At 40.0% G+C, this 22,030-nt stretch overlaps 1 protein-coding gene across 2 annotated transcripts in view; it reads left to right on the top strand.

The window, feature by feature from the left end:
• The window catches only part of dnah9 (dynein, axonemal, heavy chain 9), a 527,557-nt gene that overhangs the window by 251,746 nt on the left and 253,781 nt on the right, over positions 1 to 22,030 (top strand). For both annotated transcript variants that reach the window (XM_059948782.1, XM_059948781.1), the window contains 3 exons: positions 4,430 to 4,572; positions 17,115 to 17,276; positions 20,621 to 20,854. In XM_059948782.1, the coding sequence (XP_059804765.1) occupies positions 4,430 to 4,572; positions 17,115 to 17,276; positions 20,621 to 20,854 (539 nt within the window). The remainder of the gene's footprint in view (positions 1 to 4,429; positions 4,573 to 17,114; positions 17,277 to 20,620; positions 20,855 to 22,030) is intronic.

Below are 22,030 nucleotides of genomic sequence, written 5' to 3'. Positions count from 1 at the left end.
TCTTATGGTCTTGTCCAACTGGCTTGTTTGGCTGGCTGCATTTAGAGGCAAAGGATCCTTTGGCAAGTGAAGAACATTTAAAGGGGTTATATCAAGAGCCCAGGAGCAGCATTTGTAGGGTAAACATACACTTAGTGGCTACTTTATTAAGTTCATCTGTACATTTACTCATTAATACAAATATCTAATGAGCCAAAAACTCAATGCATAAAAGCATAAAAGCATGCTGAACAAATGGTTCAAATGTTGTTCAGACCAAATATCAGAATGTAGAAGAATTGAATTGATTTTATTTCTTACATCCTTCACATACATGAGGAGTAAATATATTTACGTTATGTCTCCATCTAAATGTGCAATGTGCAATCATAGTAATTTATAATAACATAATAAATAGAACAGTCAATGTAACATAGAGTACACTCAAATCAATGTGAGTTAATCAGTCTGATGGCCTGGTGGAAGAAGCTGTCCCAGAGCCTGTTGGTCCTGGCTTTTATGCTGCATTACTGTTTCCTGGGTGGTAGCAGCTGGAATAGATTGTGGTAGGGGTGACTCGGGTCTCCAATGATCCTGTGGGTTCTTTTTACACACCTGTCTTTGTAAATGGCCTGAATCATGGGAAGTTCACAACTACAGATGTGCTAGGCTGTCTGCACCACTCTCTACAGTTCCCATACCAGGCAGTGATGCAGCCAGTCAGGATGGTCTCAATTGTGCCCCTGTAGAAAGTTCTTAGGATTTGGGGACCCATACCAAACTTACTCAATTGTCTGAGTTGAAATGTGATTTAAGTTACTTTGACAGTAGAATGATTGTTGTTGCCAGATGGGGTGGTTTGAGTATCTCAGAAAGTGCCGATCTCCTGAGTTTTTCATGCACAACAGTCTCAAGAGTTTATAGACAATGGTGCGAAAAGCAAAAAGCTTCCAGTGAGTGACAGTTTTGTGAACGAAAATGTCTTGCTAATGAAAGAGGTCAGAAGAGAATGGTTGGTCTGGTTCAAGCGGACTTGAAGGCAACAGTAGCTCAAATAACCTCACACTACAACAGTGCTGTGCACCTCTGAATGCACAACAAGTCAAACTTTGAAGCTTATGTGCTACAGCAGCCGAAGACGATGAACATGTACTTAGTGGTACTTTAATAGGTACAGGAAGTGCCTAATAAAATACCACTGAGCGTGTAAAGTTCAGGGAACTCTGATGAGAAATATTGAAGCTCTGATGAGGAGAAATAGAACTATACATCATGTTTGGACAGCTGAATGCAAATGATTCCCTTGACATATATCAAAATTTTAAGACCAGACTTAAGAGTGAAATTAGGAGGGCAGAGTGAAGTGTAGGAGGTAGATTTAAAGATAATTGCAAGGGACTCCTAAGTTATATTAAAAGAGTAACTGGAGAGAGACCGTGTCCTCTGAAAGAACATCAGGCTTGCCTACATGTGGAACTGCAGGAGAAGGCTGAGATTTTTAACATCTATTTCTCCTTAGTGTTTACTAAGGAGAATGTCATGCACGCTGAAGAAATGCAGATAATAAGTAGTGAGGTCTTGTAGCTCTGCAGCCTTCAGGGCGATAAGGTGGGTCATCACCACAGTCTGACCATGTGCATCTAAATCTCATAGGAGGCTAGGGAAGAAATAGTGGAAGCCCTTGTAAAGATATTTTTTAGCCACTGGCAAAGATCTGGAAGACTTGAGCATAGCTAATGTTTTTCAATTGTTCAACAAGGGTAGCAAGTACAGGCTAGTGAGCCTGACTTTAGTAAAGTTAATGAGGAAACTCTAAGGGGCACGTTCTGCCATCACTTGGATAATCAAGACCTGATCAGGAAGAGACAGCATTATTTTGTGCCTGGCAGCCCATCTCTGATATACTTCTTGGCGTTCTTTTAAGAATTTACTAAGGGGATAGATAAAAGTACGACAGTAGATGTTGTCCTGATAAGGTCTTTGACAAGATCTCCTATGGACCTAGAGCCCTGGTTTAGTGGAATTCCCCAGTGGTCAGTGTTTGGATGTCTGTTATTCATTTTTATGCAAACGATCCATGAATGTTCATTGCAATTTTGCTGATTATACTAAATATGGGGGTCTTGTTGATAGTGAAGTAGATTAAAATGCACTGAAAAGAGATCCTGTTCGGTTAGGAAGATGCTGAGAAGTGCCAAATAGATTTCAGTTTGGAAAGTGTGATGTGATACATTTCAGACAGTGAAAGCAAGGTATACAGTATTGATGAGTGTGTGAAAACAGGAGACCTAGTAGTACAAGTGCATAGCTTGCTGAAAGTGGCCATGCAAGTAGATAGGATGGTGAATAAAGTTTTTAGTATGCTGGGCATCATTGTTCAGGGCAACAAGTTTAGGGGTAGAGACATTATGTTGCAGTTATACAAGTCATTGATGAGGCTGAACTCGGAGTATTGTGTACCGTTTTAGTCAGCCTGTTACAGGAAAGACATTGTCAAGATAGAAAGGATGCAGGAGAAATTTATCAGGATGCTGCCTGGACTAGAGGGCCTGAGTTATCGGGAGAGATTGGATCTTTATTCCTCAGAATACAGAGGGATGACCTCATGCAAGTTTATAAAATCATGAGGGGAAAGAATAGGCAGAGCAGCCATGGTCTTTTCTCCAGAGATAGGAGCTCAAAACTAGAGAATGTAGATACCAGAGGGGTGACTTCTTTACATAGAGATTAGTGAGTAGCTGGAATAAGCTGTCAGAAGAAGTGGTCAAAGTGAGTATAGTTGCAACATTTAACAATTAATTGGTTAGGTACATGGAGGAGAAGGGTTTGGAGAGTTATGCACCGAATGCAAGCAACTGGGAATATCAGCGAGTGCTGTGATTGGCACGGACCATTGGGACCAAAAAGGCATATTTCTGTGTTGTACTACTGTATGATTCCATATCTTCCACAAAATCCAGCATATGCCCGGTCATGAACATGACTATTTCCTTCTGCAAGGGTAACTGTGTGGAATTTTGCAGAGCTTTGAAGCTTTTTCTTTTCCTGAAATTAATGTGCCATGCATATTATGATAGTAGTACATACAGAGAAACCTAAATTGTTGCTTATTCATCCTATTTTATTGTCACGTGAACCACTCCAGTTATTCTCCTTTGACCTGTCTCATTAAAAGCGCATTTTCACCCGCACAACTGGGACTCTAAGATACTCAAACCACCCCATGTGGTACCAACAATTATTCCACAGCCAGTCACTTTGATCACAATTCTTCCCCATTTCAATAGTTGGTCTGAACAACAACTGAACCTCGCGGCCGCGTCTGCCTGCCTTTCTGCATTGCATTGCTGTTATATGATTGGCTGATTAAATAACTGCGTTAATGAGCAGGTGACCCTAATAAAGTGGTCACTGAGTGTATATCAACATGATTTGTGTGACTTGCTTCCTGTCTCCAATCTCGTATTTGTAAAGTCCCATTGACCAAGAGGTTATTATAAATTAACTTAAACACAGGAAATTCTGCAGATGTTGGAAATCCAAAGCAACTCACTCAAAATGCTGGAGGAACTCAGCAGGTCAGGCAGATCCATGGAAATGAACAAATAGTCGATGTTTCGGGCTGAGACCCTTCTTTAGGATTGGAAAGGAAAGGGGATGATGACAGATTAAAAAAATGAGAGGAAGCAAGGAAGATAGGTAGAAAGCAGTAGGTGGATAGGAAAGGTGAAGGGCTGGAGGGGAAAGAATCTGATAAGAGATGAGAGTGAACTATAGAAGAAGGGAAGTAGGAAGGGACCCAGGTGGAGGTGACTGGCAGGTGAGAAGAGGTAAGGGGCCAGTGTGGGGAATAGAAGAAAGGGGAAGGAAATTTTCATTGACCGGAAAGAGAAATCAATAGTCATGCCATCAGGTTGGAGGCTGCCCAGATGGAATATAAGGTGTTGCCCTCCATCCTGAGGGTGACCTCATGATGGAACAAGAGGAGGTCATGGACCAACATATTGGAAGGGAAAAGGAACAGGAATTAAAATGTTTGGCTAACGTGATGTTCCGCTTTTGGTGGATAGAGCGGAGGTGCTCGTTGAAGTGGTCCCCCAATTTATGACAGGTCTCACCAATGTGGAGGAGGCAGTTTTGGGACCACCAGACACAGTCGATGACCCCAGCAGATTAAATTAAATTTCCATTTTATCACTCTGTATGAACTATGATCATACTTATTTTAAAATAAGAAGTACTGTGAGTAAATACAAAACTTTACTTCACCAGAAATAAATTGTGCTGATTGAGAAACAGGCAGTGCAATACTTGAATGAACTCCACTGTGTTCCTTGCATTAATTTTCAGTTTTGATCACCATTCAGTTCTGCTTTTCATATAACTAACATCTCCACCATCCCCCTCTCCTTATTCCCTATTCATCCAATTCCTATCTCTACACACCCAGGTGAAATTCCCGACCTGTTCCCTGACGATGAAGTGGAAAATATCATCAGTGGTGTACGGAATGAAGTCAAAGGACAGGGTTTGATGGACACTAGAGAGAATTGCTGGAAGTTCTTTATAGATCGTGTCAGGAAGCAACTGAAGGTAATTTTGAAGCAAACAAAGTGGTAGTCTTCAAAATTGACTGGATAATTGAAAATAATGTTTGTTGATAATGTGGTGTTTGTAAATTATTGATTTGCCATTTAACTTGTTATTAAATGAAGAAAACGCATTTGCAACTATTATATGACTACCAGTCGAGAAATTCAAATTAAGTTGGTTTGTGATATTTAACCAAAGTCAAAAAATTCTTACTAGCAGGATGCATTGCTTTTGCAGAAAACTGCTAAAATAAAATATAGCATTGCAGTAGAAATCTTAACCAGGGCATTACATGTATAATTTGTATTTTCACATATTTCTCAGATAAAAGCATAGAAAGTAATTTGTTTCGCACATAGAAAGAGTTAAAGAAGCTTCCACCAAATAATACACGGGTTGGTGCACAGTTCCATTGTGGTAAATAGATTTAGTGAGTGGTGCTTCATAATATTTAGAGATTTGCAGGGTTGGTGAAATAGTATATCATGCACAGTATAAAATGGAATAGAGATTCAATTTGGATTGTCAGTGTATCTTTTGGTGCCATATTAATGTTCTGCTATATAATGGCATTATCAGGTTCATCGAAAGACACTTATGTGGAAAACTGGATGACGTTTTATTCAATGGCTGTTGATAGAATAGCGTGAAATTTCCTAATTAGAATGCAGAATTGGTGCCATTCAACTCAGTACTAACAATAAAATGTATGATTCTTACTCAGACACACATGGGAATGGAGATCAGTAGCTTCTTCAGAGTTTCAATCTGACTGAGGATTCTAGTGGCGTTAGCTGCAGTTGTGGAGGAAATTTGCCTGCTGTATCCACTGGAGGCATGGCAATAACTTCAGGAACAGGAGTTGAGTGGGAATTAGTACTCTAAGAGGGAGTTTGTTCTCCATTATTCCAGAAATTGAACAATAGTGTCGTATTCCAGTATTTAAGAAAAATAGACTTGGCAAATGTATGTGCTGTGAAAATGTGTAGCAGTGACAGGGAGAGTGAGTAAAAGAGAAAAGTGTCTGATAACTTGCGGGTCTTGATTGTCCAAAAGGTATATACATTATATTAAAATAGAGACTCAACATTTGAATTTTATTTCAAAAGGATTTTGAAGCAGCATTTAATGCAGCAGTTGTTTGTTGATATCAATATGGGGTTAGTTTGGTTCACTAGCAGAAAACAGGTGCTGTGAATGTTTTAAAGTTATTTTCCCCAAACTGAAATGCATCACATTGTAAATATGTAATTACTTTGAATTGGCTTCTCACCTGAAAATCTTTAGAAGTAAATTAATCCATTGTAATTAGTAGAAATGCATGTAATCATTTGGAATGTAGATCCAATGATGACTCTGTAACATAAAAAAAATTGAACAAACAGCCTGAAGCAGACTCCAGACAGGAGAATCAGAGAGTGCTGAAGTATTTTTTGTGCTGGGAAGGGTAAAATGAAACTTATGCTGAGCTGCAGAAGAAGCTGCAGTACATGTTGTTTATGGCAAGAAATCTTTGAAGAGATTGCTTACAAAGTTGTCAAAACATTTTTGTGGGTTATATTAGGTAAAGCAGGTTTAATTCGGTGAATTCTCACCCATGGAATCTGCTCAAGTTCAGAGCAGATTTACTAGATGAATTAACGCAGTGCTTCTCTGCTCTCAGGAAGTTCTAGAGATTAGGAACCCCACAAATGTCATAGATTGCAAGACTGAGTGGTGGCTAGCAATAATGCAATATAATCAGACTTACTGTTCCATCCATGACAGATGTGTAAAACCAAGTTTATATTATCCTTTCAACGTTCCATATCCATTCTCATCAGATTTGTCATGGAGGATGGAAGAATGGTTTGAACTTAGTTACTTTACTGCAAATTTCAAAGACAAAAGAAAAGAGAGTAAGCCAGATAGTTGGAAAATAAAAGTTGTTCAGTCTATTTTTGTACTTAGCAAATATTCTGCATTGAGGATGTTATCCGCTGGATAATGCAGCTGTGCGTTACAATCCATGTGTGAATAACAAATTTCAACACTGCTAGTAGCATGACAGCAAACAACTAAAAAATAGATTGGGCTTTCTATTAAAGTTGTAAAGTCTCTTAAGTTCTTAATTTTATTTAATCATCAAGTACACACTGGGATTTTATCTCCCAAATGAAAAAGTCTGTGATAAATTTTATATTCAGCTTTATAAAAAAGAAAAGAAACGAGTGCCTGTTTCATTCATTATCAATCACTGTGTGCACTCAGTGGCTGCTTTATTAGGTATGTCCTGCACAAAATGAAATGGCCACTGAGTGTATGTTTGAAGTCTTTGCCTCTGTAGTCCATCCATGGCACTGTTGTAATGTGAGGTTTTTTGAGCTACTGTCACATATGTGTCAGCTTGAACCAGAGGAAAACATACAAAATCTGGAGGTACTCAGCAGGTTAGGCAGTCTATGGAGGAGAATAAACACTTGAACCAGTCTCACCATTTTCCTCTGACATCTTTCAATTACAAGGCGTTTTCACTCACCAAACTGCTGCTCAATGGATGTTTTCTGCTTTTCATACCATTCGCTATAAACTCTAGAGCAGGAGTTCACAACCTGGAGTCCACAGACCCCTTGCTTAATGGTGTTGGTTCATGGCATAAAAAAATGTTGGAAACCCCTGTCTGAAGACTGTTGTGTGTGAAAATCCCGGAGATCAACAGCTTCAAACTGCTCCCTGTGGCATCAACAGTCATTCCATAGTCAATGTCACTTTGATCACATTTATTCCTCGTTCTGATGTTTGGTCTGAACCTCTGGACCATGTCTATATGATTTATGCATTGACTTGCTGCCACATGATTGGCTGATTAGATGTTTTCATTAACAAGCAGGTGTACAGCTGTACCTAATAAAGTGGCCACTGAGCGTAGATTTACATGTGTTAGGGAATTGCTGTAGCGTGTTGATGCTACATGCACCAAAAACAGCTTTCAACAATTATAAGAATAAAGAATTATAGAAAAATGGAAATAGAAGAATGGATGAGTAAAATTGTAAATGCTAGCATGTATTTTATAATGTAAACAGAATTATTAAAAGTTTTTGTTTGAAGTGTTTACTCAACAGTTCAGTGACTGATGGTCAGAAGGGATGGGGGAGGGGTACTAGAGTCGTTAGTCAGATTAACGTTCTAGTAATCTCCCCACCCCTGGAAGAAGAGACATTTAAGATGGCATTAAGTTTTTTGTTTTAATAACCCTCTAGTGTTTTCAAGAAAAGAGCTTTTGGAGAGGGCAGCTTGCTGGAAGGATGCTATCTTCAATAATTTTCCTGCCCACTTCTTTGTCCTTAATACCTGCAAGTCCTGCAGTGATCGCAGAGTATGCCAATAACCTTATCTGCTTTCTGGCAGTTTGCTGTGGTACTCGTATACTGTGAGAGGATGCTGTGCCAAACCAGACAGTGATGACTGATGTGAGGATGCTCTCTATAATAGCGATGTAGAATTGCTCCTGCATGATCTGTGGAAGGTGGAATTTTACTGACTGCCACAAGAAGTACAATACATCCTTTGCTGAACATTTTTAATAATGAAGGAGATTCTCCCACATGAGGTCCTGTGAAATAATGATGCCCAGAAACCTGAGTGTTGATGTGGTGCTAAGTGTAGCATTGTTGATGATAGTGGGTAGAGAAAACTGTATGCATTTCCACAGTTTTTGAGGGCATTCAGCTCTAAGTTTTGTGTTTACACCAGGGCACTAGCTTGTTTACTTCCTGGTGGTACTAAGGTTCGTCACCTCTGGTCATTTGAAAACTTTATCAGTTTAACTGACTGAGATGTAGTCATTAGTGTATAGAGAAAATAGAAGTGGGGAGAGTGCACACTCCTGTGGCACACCAGTGCTGACTGAGAGGTCTGTGGAGATGTACTTGCCAAGTCTCAAATACGGCCATTAGACATGGGGACGGAGTTAGGCCATTTGGCCCATTGGGGCTGCTCCACCATTTTATCGTTGTTGATATACTATCCCCCTCAACCTAATTCTCCTGCCTTTACTCTGTAACCTTTGAAACCCTATCAACCTTTGTCTTAAATATACCCAATGACTTGGATGTGAAGATGAATTCCACATATTCACCACCCTCTGAATTAATTCCTCCCTATCTCTGTTCTAAAGCGAGGTCCTTGTAATTAGGGTCTGTGTCCTCTGGTCCTGGACCCCTCCTTTGGAGGAAAACGTGCTCTCCATATCCACCCCATCTAAACCTTTTAATATTAGACAAGTTTCAATGAGATCCCTCTTCATTCTTCTGAACTCCAGCGAGTACAGGGTTAATGCTGTCAAGCACTCCTCATAAGTTAACCCTTTCGTTCTCAGGATCATTCTCGTGAATCTTCTCTGGATCCTCTCCAATGACAAGTCATCATTTCTTTGATAAGAGGCCCAAACCTGCTTATCATATTCCAAGTATCATCTGACAAATGCATTATAGAAGTTCAGCATCACATCCTTGCTTTTAAATTCCAGTGCTCCCAGCATGAGTGCTAATATTCATTTGACCCCTTACTATTGAATTAAACTGCAACTTTTGTGGAATTGTGCATGAAGACTCCCAAGTCCCTTTACACCCCTGATTTCTGAATTTCCGCTCTATTTAGAAAATAGTCAGCACTTTTATTCTTTTTACCAAGTGCATTGCCATACACCTTACACTGTCTTCTTCTTCCACGCACCCAATCTGTCTAAGTTCTTCTGCAGAAACCTTGCTTCCTCGATACTACCTGCCCTTCCACCTATCTTTGTATCAGCTGCAAACTTGGTTACAAAGCCATCAATTCTGTCATCCAGATCATTAACATATAACATGAAAAGGAGCAGTCCCAACACTGACCCCTTTGGAACACTACTAGTCATTGACGGTCAACTGGGAAAGACTCCACTGTTTGCCTCCTGCCAGTCAGCCAAACTTCTATCCACATTAGTATCCTTCCAGTAATACTATGGGTCTTTCTTCTTTACAGCCTCATGTGAAACACTTTGTCAAATGCCTTCTGAAAATCCAAGTACACAACATCCACTGACACTCCTCTGTTTATCCTGCCTGTTATTTCCTCAAAGAATTCTAACAGATTTTCCAACAGAAGATTTCCCATTAAAGGAAACTGTGCTGACTTGGGCCTATTTTATCATGTGCCTCCAAGTACCCCGAAACGCCATCCTTAATAACACATTCAAGCATCCTTCCAACCACAGAAGTCAAACTAACTGGCCTATAAATGTCCTTTCTTCTGCCTCCCTTCCTTCTTAAGGAGTGGAGTAGCATTTGCAATTTTCTAGTCCTCTGGAACCATTCCAGAATCTAATTATTTCTGATAGTCATTACTAGTGCTTCCATAATCTCTTCAGCTACCTGTTTCAGAACCCTGGTGTGTTTACCATCTGGTCCATATGACTCATCTACCTTCAAACATTTTACCTTCCCAAGCACCTTCTCCTTTGTAATAGCAACTATTCTGCCTCCCGACGCACTCCCAATTTCTAGTATTCTGCTGGTGTCCTCTACAGTGAAAGCTGATGTGAAATACTTATTAAGTTCATTCAATATTTATTTATTCCCCATATACTCCAGTAATATCATACCCACTTTCACCTCTCTTTTACTCTTTATATCTCTGAAAAAAAACTTCTGGTGTCTCTTTGATATTATTGGCAAGCTTACTTCATATTACATATTTTTTCCCTTGCTTTTTTAGTTGAGTTCTGTTGGCTTTTTAAAAGCTTCCCAATCCTTTTGCTTCCTATTATTCCAGCTACCCACTAAAGATACTGTTCCTGTCAGAGAGGAAGTTTAGGCTCCACTTGCAGATGGGACCTAGCGCATTAAATTTGGAGAGATTCTCTTGCAGAAGCTCGGGAATGATGGTATTGAAGCTCAACAGAAATCGATAAAGAGAATCCTAACCTATGTATCAGAGGAGTGAGGTGCTGTATAATGAAATCCAGACCGATGTTAATTGCATCATCTGCAGTTCTGTTGGCTCTGTGGGTGAACTGCAGCAAATCTAGAAAGTTTTGAGTTATGGATTCGAGCAATGACATGACCAGCCTTTCAAAAGTCTTCATTGTGATTGATGTGAGTGATGTGATTGATGTGATGGCCTGTAGTCATTGAGTCCAGCGATCTTTGATTTTTTTGGGGGAAAGAAATAAATACAGATTTTTTGCAACATGTTAGGAGACTGATTGAAAACATCCGTAAAGGCTGTTGACAGATAGTTAGCACAGTGTTTAACGACACTGGGTCAGGGCTAGCAGCCTTCTTGATATTTTGCTTCCCGAACAGCTTCCTTACCTACTCTTCCTTGACAACTAAGCATGTGGGGTATTGGTGATGATCTGGCTGAATAGGCATTTGAGGGGGTTCTTTGAAAGGTGATCTGTGAGTCAAATATGAAGTAGAATTTATTTATCAAGTTTGGGGGGGGGTCATTGGCAGTGGATGTCATCTTTTTGTAGTTGGTAATGGACTGAAAGCCTTTCTAAACTGAAGCACAGTCATCTACAGAAAAAGGGTTTTCCAATATTTGGTAGCTCCGATTGGGTTCTCTGGCTTGTATGTTGTCTTTTTCAGCTCCTCTTTTTGTCCACTCCTGTAGGCCTTGTCCTCCTTATCATGATAGGTGGTGGCATCCGTTGGTCTCGAGAGACCATGGATCTGCACCTGGAGTTTCCAGGGCGCAGGCCTGGGCAGGGTTGTATGGGAGACCGGCAGTTGCCCAAGCTGCAGGCCTTCCCCTCTCCATGCCACTGATGTTGTCCAAGGGAAGGGCACTAGGACACCGGTGACGTCGCAGAGTAATGTGTTGTTAAGTGCCTTGCTCAAGGACACAAACATGCTGCCTCAGCTGAGGCTCGAACCAGTGACCTTCAGGTTACTAGTCTGATGCCTTGCCCACTAGGCCACGCACCAACAATGATATCGTGATAGAAAGCCTCCTATTGGATGCATAACTGCTTGGCGTGGAAAATATTCTGTACGTGGCCATGAGAAAATGCAGAGTTGTGCACACAACTCAGCACAACATGGAAAACAGGCACTCCTCCATGGACTGACTCTGCCTGCACTTCTCACTGCATCAGTAAAGCAGCCATAATAATCAAAGATCCCAGCCACCCTGAACATTTTCTCTTCTCCCCTTTTTTCTTTCCCTGCAGCTGTTACACTATTCTGCATTGTTATTGGTTTACCTTGTTCTACACTGTTTAATGTATAACGGTACATGCTGTGGATCATAGAACAGTATCGTCCAGGTGTTTAGTTCATAATGTTTTGCCTGCTTTTTAACCTGCTCCCAAATCAATCTAACCCTTCACTGCCACATAGCTCTCCAATCTTATTCCATCCCCATGCCTATCTAAGAGTCTTAAATGTCCCGAATGTATATAGGTCACTACCACCACCTCTGGCAGTGCATTTTGTTAAGTTGTTACTTTTGTGTAAAATGCATATCAGCCATTGCCGTTTTGGAGAAAAAGTACTGTTTGTTGATTCCGTCTATGACTTTTATCATTTTGTACATCTCTATCAACTTGCTTCCCATCCTCATTCACTCCAAGGGAAAAGCCCTAGTCCAGGTAGCATCTTGGTAAATCTCCTCTGCACTCTGTCTAAAGCTTCCACATCCTTCCTCTAATGAGGTGACTAGAACTAAACACAATACTCCACGTGTGGTCAACCAGAGTGTTTTAGACCAGCAGCATTACCTCGTGGCTCTTGAACTCAGTCCCCTAACTAATGAAGGCCAGCACATCATATTCCTTCTTAACTACCCTGTCAACACGAGTGGTAACTTTGAGGGATCTATGGACGTGTATTCCAAAATCCTCTGTTCCCCCTCACTGCTAAGAACCCTGCCATTAACCTTGTCGTCAGCCTTCATATTTGACCTTGCAAACTGTACCACTTCACACTTCTCTGGATTGAACTCCACCTGGCATGTCTCAGCTGAGCATTGCATTCTATCGATGTCTCTTTGTAACCTACTACAACTTTCTACACTGTCCACAACAGCACCAACCTTCAAGTAATCTGCAAGCTTACTAACCCACCTTCCGCTTCCTCAGCTAAGTCATCTATAAAAAACACAGAGAGCCGGGGTCCCAGAATAGTGGAATATCAGTTGTCAGTGATGCCCAGGCAGAATGTGCTACATCTGCTACCACCCTCTACCTTCTGTGGCCAAGTAAGTTATTAATCCATACACCCAGGTTCTCCTGGATCCTGTGCCTCCTTACTTTTTGAATGATCCTATCATGGGGCACCTTGTCAAATGCTTTATTGAAATCCATATGTATCACATTTACCACTCTATGTTCATTAGTTTGTTTTGTTATTTTCTCAAAAAAGGCAAGCAGGCTTGTGAAGAACAACCTGCACCTCACAAAGCCACCTAACACTCCTCAGTCAAACTATAATTCTCCAAATGGTTGTAAATCCTGTCTCTAAGAATCCTCTGCAGTAGTGTGCCCACTATTGATGTATGACTGACTGGTCTATAATTCCTAAGATTATTCCTATTATCTTTCTTGAACAAAAATAAAATAACACTTGCCACCATCCCTCCAATCGGCTAGTGCAATGCCTTTGGCCAGTGTGGCCATAAAGATCATCACCAAAGGCACAACAATCTCTTCCCTTGCTTCCTGTAGTATCTTGGAGCGTATCCCATCCAACCTCGGGTACTTATTAATCCTAATGCTTTTTAAATGTTCCAGTACATTCTTTTTTGTGACCTCACCATGTTCCAGCATATTAACCTGTTCTGTGCTGACCTCACACCTTTTGTCCACTATCCCTGATCAGTCTTATCCTCACTCTAGTAATCCACGTGTTTTTCATATGTGCGTAGAATTCCCTGGGGATTTCTTTAACCCTACGTACTAATGGCTTCTCATGAGCCCTTCTAGCTCTCCTAGGTCCAATCTTAAACTCCTTCCCAGCTGTCTTAAAATTCTCAAGAGCCCTAGCTTATCTTTGCTTCTTAATCCTTAAGTAAGCATCTTTCTTCCTCTTCATTAGATGTTTCATATCTGTTGTCAACCATTGTCCTTTCATTTTACCATCCCCTCACCTAACTATCCCTTCCCTACCTCCAAAACTATACAGAATGTCATGCAAGTGCTCCCTAAACAACCTCTGCATTTCCCTGAGATCATCCATTCCCAATTTATGCTCCCAAGTTCCTACCTAATATCATCATAATCCCCCCTCCCTTAATTAAATTCTTTCCTATCCATGTCCAGTGCTATGTTAAAGGACAGGGAGTTACGGTCAGTGACTCTGGAAAGCTCACCCACCTAGAGATCTGTCACCTGACCGGGTTTAAGGTTAATTTCTGGAGTATAAGTCACCATATACTACCTTAAGATCATTACCAAGTATTAGATCCATTGTGGGCTCAGCGTGTCTGCATGTTCTTCTTTTTACAATGTATATTGATGATTCAGATTATGGATTAAATGGTTTTGTGGCTAAGTTTGCGGATCACACCAAGATAGGTGGAGGAGCAGGAAGTGTTGAAGAAACGGAAAGGTTGCAGAGAGACTTGGTCAGTTTAGGAGAGTGGGCAAAGAAATGGCAGATAAGATACAATGTTGAGAAATGTACGGTTGTACATTTTGGAAGAAGAAACAATCGGGCAGATTATTATTTAGATGGGGAGAAAATTCAAAAATCAAAAGTGCAAAGGGACTTGGGAGTCCTAATGCAGGATACCCTAAAGGTTAACCACCAGATTGGATCGGCAGTAAGGAAAGCGAATGCTATGTTGGCATTCATTTCAAGAGGAATAGTGTTTCAGAATAAGGAGGTGTTGATGAGGCTCTATGGGGCACTGGTGAGACCCCATTTGGAATACTGTGTGCAGTTTTGGGCCCTCTATCTTAGAGAGGATGTACTGATGTTGGAGAGAGTTCAGAGAAGATTCACGAGGATGATTCCAGGATTGCAAGGACTAACATATGAAGAGCATTTGTTAACTCTTGGATTGTATTCATTAGAGTATAGAAGAATGAGAGGGGATCTCATAGAAACATTTCGAATGTTGAAAGGGTTGGACAGAGTAGATGTGGAAAGGCTGTTTCCCTTGGTGGGTGAGTCCAGGACAAGAGGTCACAGTCTTAGAATTAGAGGGTAACCATTTAAAACAGAGATCAGGAGAATTTTTTTCAGCCAGAGGGTCGTGGATTTATGGAATTCATTACCATATACAGCTCTGGAGGCCCAATCATTGAAGGTGTTTAAGGAGGAGATTGACAGGTATCTAATTAGTCAGGGTATCAAGGGATATGGGGAAAAGCCGGAAATTGGAACTAGACGGGAGAATAGTTTAGCTCATGGTGGAGTGGCGGAATAGACTCGATGGGCCAAATGGCCTACTTTTGCTCCTTTGTCTTATGATCTTGGGATATTGTGTCATAAATTCTTATTGGACACATCTATCCAAATTTTGTCTAAACCTTTTGCACTAAGGAGTTGTTAATCAATATTAAGGCTGTCTCGATGGGCCAAATGGCCTACTTCTGCTCCTACATCTTATGGAAATTAAAGTCTTGACGACAACCCTGTTATGTTTGTGCCTTTCCAAAATCTGCTTACCGATCTGCTCCTCGATGTCGCTGTTGCGACTGGCGGGTGGGGGGGGGGGGGGGGGGGGTGGGTGGTCTCCAGAATACTCCCAGTGGAGTGATCACTCACTTGCTGTTTCTGACTTCTACCCAGAGTGACTTGGGATCTCTCCTTTTTGCAGCTGGGATACTATTCCTGATTAGGAAAGCCACTTTTCCACCTCATTTACCTCCTGCCTGTCTCTTTTGAAACATCTAAACCCCAGAAATTTCAACTGCCGTTCCCGCTGTTGTGGCATCTATGTCTCTGTAATAGCCATAATTTCATAGTTTCATGGACTGATCCATGCTCTAAGTTCATCATTCTTGTTCCTGATATTTTTTGCATTAAAGAGACACATTTCAACCCATCCAACTGGTGGAAAAGATCCAACTTGCATTTATGTCATATATGCATTTATGCCTCCCCAAAAGCTGTGCCTGCAAGGACTTTGTTTCCTCTCATGTTCGCTTGTAAGTGTCCTTTTGTGTACAGGTGATTCCTTCCCCAGAAGGGATCCAAATTATCCACAAATCTGAAATCCTGTTCCTTTCTTGATGGGCCAAATGGCCTAATTCTGCTCCAATATCTTATGGTCTTCATGATTCTTCAGCCACACATTATTTACATGTGACAATAATAAACCAATTCCAATTCTAATCCGGTTAATCTTAAACCATCGCTTTATTAAAGGATTTACAGACTGCAGCATGAGCTGATATAGATTTTTTTCTGATCATTTGAATCACCAAAAATAACAATGGTACAATATTCACTTTATCAGTGTACAATGATTTTACATGAAAACAGAGCAGATCGTGCAATGTGGACTCTGCATAGAACAGCTGCCTGTGTGCCTGAACTCATCTAATGGATGTAGTTATGCCTATTCTCTGATGAAGCCTGAGTGATGGCAAGGATAAAAACACGAAATAATGCTGCCCACTAAATTCCCTTGAAGGACGTCATTGAGCAAAGTCTCATCCCCAGCTTTGTTAGCTCATTATGTTACAAGTTTCTGAACACTTATAACCATGAGAGTATAACAACCGTTGAAAATTAAGTTGATTAATCTGTTTTATTTTAAAAAACAGCTGGAACACATAACTAAAATCTTTATATCATGGCTGAAGATGGCAAGCAGGATGCAGTAAAACTCTCAGTGCACAGTAAGATTGCGACTTCAGAGCTCAACTACACATGCATGGGTGGCCCAGTTACAACCTTCTGAAAGCTTTAATTCCATTTGGAACTGCTGGCATTAGCCATCAAGTTCTGTTATGGGCAATTTGTGCACATCTATACTTCACACTACAACACTGATGTTATGAGATGCACATTGAAAAAATGTTTGGTCATGATGAAGTCTTTCCAAATATGATTACAATTAATTATTGGAAAACTAATAAAGCAATTATGTATATATTTTCTATAGATGTTATTTTTGATTGCTTCATTGGAAGTAGAGAATATTAAAGCACATATATTTAGCTGCATGAGAACTTCAAAGATAACAGTGAAGTAAGAGTGTCACCCTAACTGTATCATTTGTGGTTCTGTGATAGTAACGAAACCTATCCACTATCTGACCTGGACAAAGCATCTGAAGACTGTCATTCTTATCAGTTAGTCTGCCTATACCATGTGGAACCAAAGATCAAATACCACAGAATTCTTTTTTCTCTGTCCTGCTGAGAAGTTTTGCATCTCTGATCTCAGGCCATGCAACCACGAGAATAAAATGAGCAGTGATTCACTTTAAACTTCTGCACTGTCACATCCGTCTACTACTACTCACAAGCCCTGGAAGGGAAGGCTCAGCAAGTTAATACACAGTACATATCTCGTCCTATTAAATGCCAGCAAAATGATTCCATGTTTATTTCCACACAGGTAGCTTTGTGTTTCTCACCAGTTGGTAACAAACTGCGGGTTCGTGGTAGGAAGTTCCCCGCTGTCGTCAACTGCACTGCAATAGACTGGTTTCACGAGTGGCCCAGGGAAGCTTTGGAATCTGTCAGCCTGCGCTTCCTACAGGAGACCGACAACGTTGATGTGAGATCATTATTAGTTTTGGCACGTTTCACAGAACCTGTTGCTGTACTTTGTATGGTCGATGATGCCATGCGAGCTTTACCTTTCCATCAACAGATTAAGTATCCTCGCATTTTTATTAACCCGTATAGATCTGCCCAATTTAGCAATTAGTCATTGGAAACCACAGATCCACTTGTTCTTTTATTACTTGTAAAGATGAATCGCTGGATTTTGCATCAAAATTAAAATGATGTGTAATATATTCATGGATAAAGTAAAGTACTTATGGAAACAGTGCAACAATCATTTGATCTGTGCACAAACCATGTAAAAAAGGAATTCGCAGTTTTAATATCTTGCATGGAATCAAGAATTTGAATTATCCAATACATCTATTGTGTAACTGTACATAGTGCAATAACTGAATATCTGAAGTCTATTAGACAATTCCCATATTTTCTTCGAAAGATTAAATAATATTTTGCTGCACTCATCTTAAAAATGGTTTGACCATTTAAACTAAAGTAGGAGAATTGTGTTTCCTGTAGATGATGTTCATATCTTTCTGGCTGGACTGCTTCTTTTAAAACATAGCAATTAAGGAAATTACATGTTTGGACAGCAGTCGGCAAGTGGGATCCACATAGTTGCAGTTAATGTACCCTGAGAGTGGCATAAGACATCAAAAGTACATTTAAGTAAAATATTCACATAGAATTTAATAACCACTTATAATACAGTATATGCTTTTGGTTACCAGAGTGGAAAAGAAATATTACCCCAATTGAAAAGATGAAAATGAAAGCAAGTAGAATGATTGAAGGGATAGAAGAACTAGATTCTGAGGTGCAATTATATAAATTGGGCTTGTCCTCCCTGGGGAAGAGAGTATTGATTGGTGATGTGTGATCACTGTCATTAGGATTCCAAATTATCTTAATAATACAACTATTTATAGCTATTTTAACTCCACAACAACAAAAACAACGCATGTGTTTTGAGAAAGGTAAGTGCAGGAACATTATTTCAGTGAGATGGTGAGTGATCATGTAATAGATCAGAGGAGTGCAATTTCTTGATACATTCAAATGTAAATTAGATAAATTATCAGAGAAAGTAACATTTTAGGATGGAATAAATTTGCAGTTTAAAATAAAGCAAGGACATATTCTTTTGGGAAGAAGTAGATGATTTTGAATCTGTGCTTCTTAAATCTTTCCACAACCAGTGTTTTTACGTGTCATATCTGGGTCCTGCAGTCTAATTTATAGAAATTGACTGCTATGAACTGACAAAATATTTATTTTATTTTATAACTGTGGGTGGTGGGGTGGAGACACATCTCTATCAAAAGAGGTGTAAGGTGCTCCTTCCCTCTGCTAGCCTGCAGGTGTTGCACCTGCTTAGACCCCCAATCAGGGTCAGGTGAAGTTATGGGGGAATAGTCGTATGAGTGTCTGTTGTATATCCCACTGACGCCAGGCAAACAATCTCTGAAGGGTATTGATGATGGCTGGGGTCACCCGCCTTGTAAAGACACTGCACAGAAGAAGGCAACGATGAACCCCTTCTGTCGAAAAATTTGCCAGGAACAATTATGGTTAAAAGACCATGCTTGCCCACGTAATACAACATGGGACATAATGATGATAATTACTATATAAACTGTGCAAAAGGCCAATAAAATACAAACCAGGTGGAATCTGGTGTTTTTATATCTGACAATTCCTTTTTTTTCTGTGGAACACTTTCCCTGCATGTATTTGTTACAGTCTCAGTCTTGGCTCCATTCAAGTTAGAACTAGCCGGAACTATTTTTAATTTGAGTTGGTCATTAACACAAGTAGAAACATTTTAGCTTTAGCACTACCTTTTTTAATTATAGCCACCAGGTTTTTCCAGTGCAATAAAAATGATGGCCTTGATTGACAAACAAAGTTTTTCATGCCTTGTTCTTTGAAAAATGAACCCTAGCTGCATAAAGGAAGGAATTACTATTTTGATTAATGGAAAGTAGGGACAAGCAGGAGTAATGTTACAATCTATTTGAACCCATTTGGGACTACATAAGCATTATCCCTCAGGATAGAGTTCACATATCCCCATGCTTTTAGAATCTGCCACTATAGTTATGTTCCTTCTTAAACAGATCCTTGATTACAAGGAAATGATTAATGTGCCTTTGCAGATATGTGTATTTGAATAAAGATTGACTTTCTTCTGTTGGTAACATATCGGTAACATTCAATATTTAAAATAAAAATGGCAATGAAACATCTCTATAATGATTAGATTTTAGAACATCTGCAATGATTTACTTTCTGTAGAAGAGTAGTCTCACTTGATTTAATTTCTCATTTTTTGTATTGAGATAAATGAGTAAAGATACATTGTGGATATATATTACGTGATAAGATATTATAAGGTAGTATATATTATGTAATATATAATTATGTTATAAGATATATTGTGGATATTTGGTTATCTAGGGCTTGCTGTACTGTACTGAAATTATGTTCATGTTAACCACAAGCAGATGAAATGTTAAGTTTAAATACTAAGTAGAAAACAAATCCTAATTATTTACCATTTTCTTGGTGGTGCTTGTACATTGTGTCTGACAATTGAAGGAAACCTGTGTAGGAGAATTTTGAAGTGGAAACATCAGTGCACTGAGGCAATTTCACTCTCTTGACCTCAGAAGTCCAAATTAGTGGTACAAGCAAGCATCGCAAACTTGGTTGGAGTGGATGACCATGACATCTCCTGTGCCTTGTCATGTCATTTGCTCTCCATGGAGCGTTGCAGTACAGCCTTCCTAGCAGTTGAATCTCACTGTAGATCTCATCGTTCCTGTACACCAGAGCTGACTTCACATTGCTGAGGTAGACATGTCCCTAAATGACCGGGGGTACGATGCTGCCAGCTACCCTCACCTGGTTTAGCCTGCTTGTCGAAAAGTGGGTGGCCACTTTTGCATGTAAGCACCTACTTGTAGCCACAGGTGCGAGCTGAGTGTCTGGTGGGGTCCAAACGTGAGTGACCTGCCCCAGAATGGATACTACAATCCCTTTCACCTCCTCCCTGAACCTCATGTACCCCATCCATTTTCTGAACTCTTGAAAAAAATCATGTCTCAGACTGTATGGCTGCAATTAGTGCTGTCCTTGATTTAGAAAATGCTGGCAAAAGAAGATGATTTCTGTGAGTCATAGTATATGAGAGTTATGCATGAATGTGTCAATGCCTTGTAGTTTTGTCTTAATTATAATATTTTAGTTAGCAATATAAGCACCTAATTTCTTAACACTAGGAAGCATTTTAACAACAAATTTTTCTCATAACTTCTTCTTTCTCTATAGCCTTCAATTAAAGAATCTGTAAGCAAGTTTATGGCATATGTACACACCAGTGTTAATGAAACATCCAAGTCCTATTTAATTAATGAACGACGGTATAATTATACTACACCCAAGTCATTCCTTGAACAAATCAAGCTGTATCAAAACCTGCTAGCGAAGAAGAGTAAAGAGCTTACAGCCAAGATGGAGCGTTTAGAGAATGGACTGCAGAAACTAAACAGCACCTCAGCACAGGTAAAGCACAGCTCTTATACATATTGCTAGCAAAATGGTAAATACCATCTTCCTAAATGGTAAATACACCGTTTCCACTGAAGTACTTTTTTTGCAAACTGTGTGACGGGAATCTTAAAAGCAATCAAACCGGAAAGGTTGCTATTGTGTGGGCACAAGAAGATGGGATGTATATTGTCATTTGTGCAGAAACTTTATTTCTGATACTGGTAGGATGAGATGTACCCTTTTTCCAATTGTCACTATTGTAGCTGTATTTCTGTTTATTTTATACAAAATTATTATTTTTAAATCATCAATTAGATTCAGGGATCTGAACTCTCAGTGAATGCATGCAATAATACTGACCAGAAAGTTAAGACAGAGATATTTTAGCCCAGTCTCTGATTTATGTGTTGCAGATTTATAATTAAGCTAATTTACTCTGAGGAAGAAAGTTAAAAGCAGAGCTTTTATGTGACCTTAAAACCTTGCTAAACTTACCAGAATGTGAATCATTTTCCTTTGACATAAAATGGAGCTTATGTGCTCAGGCTGCCTTTCTAACTCCTTCCACGATTGCAAGTTGAAGCTCGATAGGTGCTCAATATAAGATCTAAAAAGGAGCATCTGAAGGCATTTTTTCCGGCGGCCCAATGCAATCATTAGCCAGGGCAAATAAAAATAAAATGGGGACAAGGGCAGCCATTGTTCGAGTGGCTGTCATGTGAGTGGACCAGTGTTAGAGCACTGAGGCTTTGGATCATTAGGCTTGGGTGGAGTAAGTTTCTAGTAAGTTTCTTCTTCTTCTTCATTCTTCATCTGCTAGTGGAGTGAAAATGGCTCCAGGGGCTGTGTTGGATTCTTTGTGTGAGATGTGGGAATTCTGAGGACTACCAGCCTCCCAGAAAACCACATCTGCACTAGGTGCACCAAGCTGCAGCTCCTCAGAGAATTTGTTAAGAAACTGGATCTGAAGCCCGATGACCTTCAGCTCAAATGGGAAACCGAGGAGGTAATAGAGAGGAGCTACAGGGAGATAGTCACCCATAAGTTGCAGGAGGCAGGTACCTGGGTGACTGTCAAGAGAAGGAAAAGAAATCGGCAGCCAGACAGGAGTAACCCTGTGTCCATTCCCCTCAATATTAAGTATACCAATTTAGATACTATTGTGGGTGGGAGTGACCTATTGCCAGA

The sequence above is a fragment of the Hypanus sabinus genome, chromosome 23 (genome assembly GCF_030144855.1).
Source record: "Hypanus sabinus isolate sHypSab1 chromosome 23, sHypSab1.hap1, whole genome shotgun sequence".
Classification (NCBI taxonomy): Eukaryota; Metazoa; Chordata; class Chondrichthyes; order Myliobatiformes; family Dasyatidae; genus Hypanus; species Hypanus sabinus.
Note: the sequence above shows the minus strand (reverse complement) of the source record. Positions and strands in the feature narration are given on the sequence as shown.